The sequence below is a fragment of the Ahaetulla prasina genome, chromosome 4 (assembly GCF_028640845.1).
Source record: "Ahaetulla prasina isolate Xishuangbanna chromosome 4, ASM2864084v1, whole genome shotgun sequence".
NCBI lineage: Eukaryota > Metazoa > Chordata > Lepidosauria > Squamata > Colubridae > Ahaetulla > Ahaetulla prasina.
The window spans coordinates 31,643,241-31,649,240 of NC_080542.1; the positions used below are offsets into that span (position 1 = coordinate 31,643,241).

The window sequence follows — 6,000 nt, forward strand, 5'->3', positions numbered from 1 at the left end:
TTTCTGATTGCGAAACTGTTCACTGAAACTTCATACAAACATAAGGAAGAAACAATATTACCATCACTTGAGATAATGATATAGTTCTCAATTAGCTCCCCAAAGTGATCAGAAGTTACAGAGTATCTGAAGAAAACATGTTTGTGATTTCATCTCATATCTGTTCTCATTGAGAGAGGGAGGATATTTGTTTCTATAACAAGTAGGAAGAAAATATAGCTAGAAAAAAAAGATTTGGGAGAAGGTAAATAACATGCTTGTGATAAAATAACAATGAATACATTTTTACAGTCAGAAACTTATGAAACTCTCAGAGGGATTCCATAAAGCGGTCATCCACATATCCATCTTGCTTGAATAATTATACTCTGCAAATAGACGTTTTGTTGCTATATTGTTTTAAGAGTTCAGATATTACTATTAACATTGCATGGAAATCCATTTCAGTGTAGTTTTAGCCAATCCATTTTTTTCCCTTTAAGATGAATTTATTTATTTTTTATTTATTTTATTTATTTACCAATTGTTTATGCTGCACATCCCCCCTACAAGGTGAAAGTATATGAAAAAAAAAGAATGGAGTTCTATCAAGCCAGAGAATTAGCTTAAGTGACCTTTAAAAGGCATCAGTAAATTTCCCCCCACATTTCTTCCTCGTCACTATGTAGCAAATTATTTAACTAGAATGATCTGGATTAATGAGATCATATTGTTAATAAGACTTGGGAAACATTACATGATTATATTAGAAGAGGAAGATACCAATAATTGAGAATATCAGTAGCTCAGGGTTGAGATGAAAGGTCCTTGGTGCTCTCTGAGCTTGGTTGTTTTCTTGAAGATATGTCATTACCCAAAATAGATAACATCATCCGTGCTATCAGAAGAGAAGAGATTTGTATATTCTGTCATAAAGAGGTTTCTGAGATTATGATGCTAGGACCTGGTAGGAAAGTGGTTGCAGAGAAGTTAAATCCCTTGGTGGCTCTTCAGGAAGCTTTAAATTATAATTCAATTGGAAAAAAAGACAGATAAATAAGCTCAGAGATATCCATATAACATGAAAAGCCCAAGAGGAAATCTTGTATTTTAATCTATGGTCTTTGCAATGGTAGAACCAAGCTGTTTCACTCTATCTTTCAAAACTTCTTTGACCGCTTTATTTCTAAAGCTATAGATAATTGGATTGAGCAAGGGAGTTACTACTGTGTTTAGCATTGTAGCTAACTTGTTGAAATCCATAGATGAGCTTCCAGATGGCCTGACATAGATGAATATGGAGCTACCATAGTAGATTGAAGCCACAGTGATATGTGAACTGCAAGTGCTAAATGCTTTATTCCTACCTTGGGCAGAAGGCATCCTTATCACTGTGACAATAATGCATACATAAGAGATAGTAGTGATAGAGACAGAGGAAAGCAATGTAAAACATGATGAGGCAAACTCTAAAACTTGAACGAGCTGGGTATCTGCACAGATCAACTTTGTCATGGGTCCTGTGTCACAGAAGAAATGATCAATGATATTGGGTCCACAGTAAGGTAATTTTGCCTTGAAAACCATCCCAAGGATAATCCAAATAAAACTAATAAACCAGCAGAGAACCACCATCAGTAAACATACTTGGTTACTCATGATGGCTGTGTAGCGCAAAGGGTTACAAATAGCTAGGTAGCGGTCCACCGACATTACTCCCAGAAGGATAACTTCTGTGGTTCCTGCAAGAAAGTATAATGTGACTTGAAAGGCACATGCAAAGAAGGAGATGGACTTCTTCTCTGAAATGAGAATGTTGAGCATCTTTGGTGTGACAGTGGTGGTGATGATAATTTCCAACCAGGAAAGATGGCTGAGGAAGTAGTACATAGGAGTGTGGAGGCGGGTGTCAAGGCGGATCATGAGGATAACTAGAGCATTACCCATTAACGCTAACACATACATGATCAGGACAATGCAGAACAGAGGTAGCTGCATCTTCTGGAGATGAGAAAAGCCAAGTAAAAGAAATTCTGTGACAGCATTCTCTGAGATATTATCTCTGCTCTTCAAGATCATTGGGTCGGACAACTGTAAAACAAACAAGCAAAAATCCACAAAATAATGAATTCTGAGCATAACACAAGAGAATAAAAACAAATTAGGAAAAATCATTAAATAACTTTGTATATCCCAAGAATTTGCTGCTTGGGTCTACTTTCCAAACCATCTGAGAGGATATTTTATAGACTGCATCTAACCTATCTATATATCTATCTATATATCTATGTTTGTTTTCTGAGGTTTTCGCGGGTGTTTGTATGTAAGTCTTTGGTTATTCGGGTTTTCTCCCACGTAAAATTGGAAGTGTCTTGGCAAAGTTTCGACGAAATCTCATTCGTCATCTTCAGGCTTCAGCTTTGTGCTTCTGGGAGCTCTCTCTCTCTCTCTCTCTCTCTCTCTATCTATCTATCTATCTTCTGGTTCACATACATACCCAATTCTCACACACTCCTACCAGAGTCTAATTTTAATTTGGTTTTCTTCCAAACCAATCAACAGATTTATTTTATTTTTTTTGATATACAAAAGAAAATGCACAATAAATTTAATCTCTTTACACCTATTTTTTAAACAAAAAATGATAAGATGATGGCCAGAAGGCTGGATGTATGAGATCCATGTACCAGTTCTTGTTATCTTGTTCTATTTGTTTATTTGTCATCCAAGGAAAAAATAGCAAACTCCTAGCAAATTAAGGTGTGAATAGAAAAAATAAAAAGAGAAAATAGAATACTGTTGATCATTAATATCACTGTTACCTTCTGGCTCCGGAATTTTGCAATTTTGAATTCTTCATTCAGCATCTGCAAAATTCATTGTATATAGTTAAGGGTGGGAGACATGCAATAAAAATGATTCAGAATTATATTATAACATGAATACAAGAGATACTTTTATATTACTTACTTTTACTATTTAGCAACTTTCTGTACATATCAAGCTTAATCAAACTATTAAAATAAGATAAAAATAAAAAGCTTCTCTGCAGTGTTATGCCTGCATGACTTTCTTTTTCAAATCATATTCTGAATTTTTGATAAAACATATTTTCTGAATGTATTAAGAATGCTGAATGCATTAAAAATCTATATATAACATAGAGGAAAAAAGAAAATATTATCCGATGGCATGAAATTATTAACTATTACAAAAGATCTGCAGAAGACCATCACTGACATCTTAAATAGTCCTCAGCTATATTTCATTCAAGCTAAACTAATCACTTGGGGATTTAAGTAGAGATCAGGCATTTGTACTGTACTGGGAAATTTGTTTCTCAAGACTAAATAAACATTGATTTTTCGTACTATTATGATATATCTAACTAACATCAAGACCTCTGTTAAATCTGAGAGATGATTAATTGCTATTGATACATGATGACAGAGGAAGAAACATTTGAAGTTCGTTCTGAGTGAAAACCTTCAGGGACAACTAAGTTCATGAATTCTATTTTGTTTATCATATAATAATGAGCTGTATATTTAAAAAGTATGGCATGTCTCTACATACATCCCCAATGTAATTTACATTGGAGATATACGTAGAGACATGCCTGTAAATTTCAAATTAACCAGACAGGATGTTGGGATTCAAGATTATTTTCATCTTTAGAGGAATATTTTATTTTTTATTTTGTTTTGCTATGTTTTGTTATGTTTATTATTTTATTTTATTATTTTTATTTTATTTATATTTATATTTCAAATGTAAAAACTCCATACCTCACTGACAGAGTGACTCTGGGAAACTTACAAATTAGGTATAAAGACATAAAAAACTGTATATACGTATGGTGTTATATTATGAGGCAATTAAAATAAAAATAAATTAAAACTTAAAGAAGGTGGAAAGAAAGCCTTTAAGGTACTAACCAGCCCCATGGCTACATTCTCCTCTCTGAGTACCAAACAAGTCTGCAAAGCCAAGTCTTCAGACATTTCTGCAAGGCCAGGAGAGTGGGAACTTGCTTTATCTTTTTCAAAGGGTGGGAGCAACAGCAAAACATAGAGACCCCACCAGTGAAAATTATTTCACTGATGGAATCTGCAAACATTCCCTATGTCAAGGTTCCAGAAAAACCTCTTCTGCATAAAAAAAACTCAGAAGCCATTGTCTTTCAGAGTTCTTTACTAGCATAAGGAAACTGGCACACGATGAGTGAAATTCCAAAACTGAACTTCCGGATTCTTTTCCCAGTTATACAAATCCCAAGAGTCCCACCCCCCAACCCCTTTGCTGGTCACATGGTCCCATGTTCTCCCAGTTCATTCGAATATTTTCTCGTCACTCCTCCTGCAGATGTGAACACCATCCAACCTTGACCGCTTGAAGAATGTTACCATACCCCTCAACCCCCCTTCTTCCCCTCAGGGGAAAAATGTGGCAGCGTCTGGAACCCTAAAGCCTAGTATGGTTTCCAGGCCTGACAGGCATCTCCCCTTGGAAAAGAAGCTATATCGTAGGAAAGAAAACAAAGAATTAATAAAGAAGAGTGTCGATGGTCCACACTTCCCTTCTACCCCCCTCTCCCCCCACCAAGAGGTTTTTTAGGTTTGTCAGGGAAAGTGTCGTGAAATTGTTTAATCAAATTGTCCGCATTTACTTTCCAACTTTTGACCCTTCAGATAATGGATATCCCTTCCAGTGGACTAAATATTGTAATTGACCTCTGTATAGTCTAGAGTCAAGGATTTTCTTGATCTCATAGTGGGTTTCACCTTGGATTATCAAGGGTGGGGGCGGCGGCAGGTTGAGGTCTCAGTCCAGATTGTCTAGCAGGTTTTAATAAGCTGGTATGGAATACCAGGTGTATTTTCCCCAACATTGGAGGGAGCTTGAGTTGGACGGTAATGGGATTAATAATCTTTACAATGGGGAAAGGACCCAAAAGTTTTGGACTGAATTTTCTGCTGGGTATTCTCAACCTCAGATACTTAGTAGATAAAAAGACTTTATCCCCAATGTGAAAAGGGGGTTGAAGGGAACAGTGTTTGTCAGCTTGGACTTTGTAATTTTGAGCTGTTACAGCTAAGGCATTTTTTGTATTTTCCCAACCTTTTTTCAACGCTGCCCTTCCATCTTCTTTGCACCGCTGTGGAGGTTGCGGAGGTTGCGGAGGCTGGGACCCAGCACCCCCCTAACGGGCCCCCTCTGAGCGGAGGAGAGGGTACTGTTAAGCAAAAGAAAGTTATCAGTTTTGGAATAATGTCAAGGTTCCAGAAAAACCTCTTCTGCATAAAAAAAACTCAGAAGCCATTGTCTTTCAGAGTTCTTTACTAGAATAAGGAAACTGGCACACGATGAGTGAAATTCCAAAACTGAACTTCCGGATTCTTTTCCCAGTTATACAAATCCCAAGAGTCCCACCCCCCCTAACCCCTTTGCTGGTCACATGGTCCCATGTTTTCCCAGTTCATTCAAATATTTTCTCTCCACTCCTTCTGCAGATGTGAACACCATCCAACTTTGACTGCTTGAATAATGTTACCATACCCCTCAACCCCCCTTCTTCCCCTCAGGGGAAAAATGTGGCAGAGTCTGGAACCCTAAAGCCTAGTATGGTTTCCAGGTCTGACACCCTACCTGCCTCACTAGGAGAAGCAGGGAGATGTAATGGAGTGAACATGGTTCTGCAGATATCCTGACCCCATGCCATTTGGGCTTTAAAGGTCATAACCAACACTTTCAATTGGACCCATAAGTAAACCTACATCCAATGTAGCTTCTGCAGCTGAGATATTATATGGACCATCTTGGGAGCAACCAAGATTTCTTGTGTGGCCTTATTCACTATCAACTGGAGCTTCTGGATACTTTATAAGAGTAGCCCCATGTAGAGTCCATTGCAATAGTCTAGAAGGAGATCACTACGATGTGAATGACTGGAAAGTGTCACACAACATGAAGTTACACAAAGGCCCTCCTAGCTGCAACTGCCACCTACTCTTTGAGCAG

At 37.3% G+C, this 6,000-nt stretch overlaps 1 protein-coding gene across 1 annotated transcript; it reads right to left on the reverse strand.

Moving 5' to 3' along the window:
• Positions 1–1,089: 1,089 nt before the first annotated feature.
• Positions 1,090–2,058, reverse strand: LOC131198159 (olfactory receptor 6M1-like). Its single transcript, XM_058182663.1, has one exon. The coding sequence runs from the start codon at positions 2,056–2,058 to the stop codon at positions 1,090–1,092; it is 969 nt and encodes a 322-aa protein (XP_058038646.1).
• Between the last annotated feature and the right edge of the window lie 3,942 nt (positions 2,059–6,000).

Bases quoted from the DNA above. Each gene is read 5' to 3' on its own strand.
- LOC131198159 (XM_058182663.1), bottom strand. From the start codon at position 2,058: ATGATCTTGAAGAGCAGAGATAATATCTCAGAGAATGCTGTCACAGAA.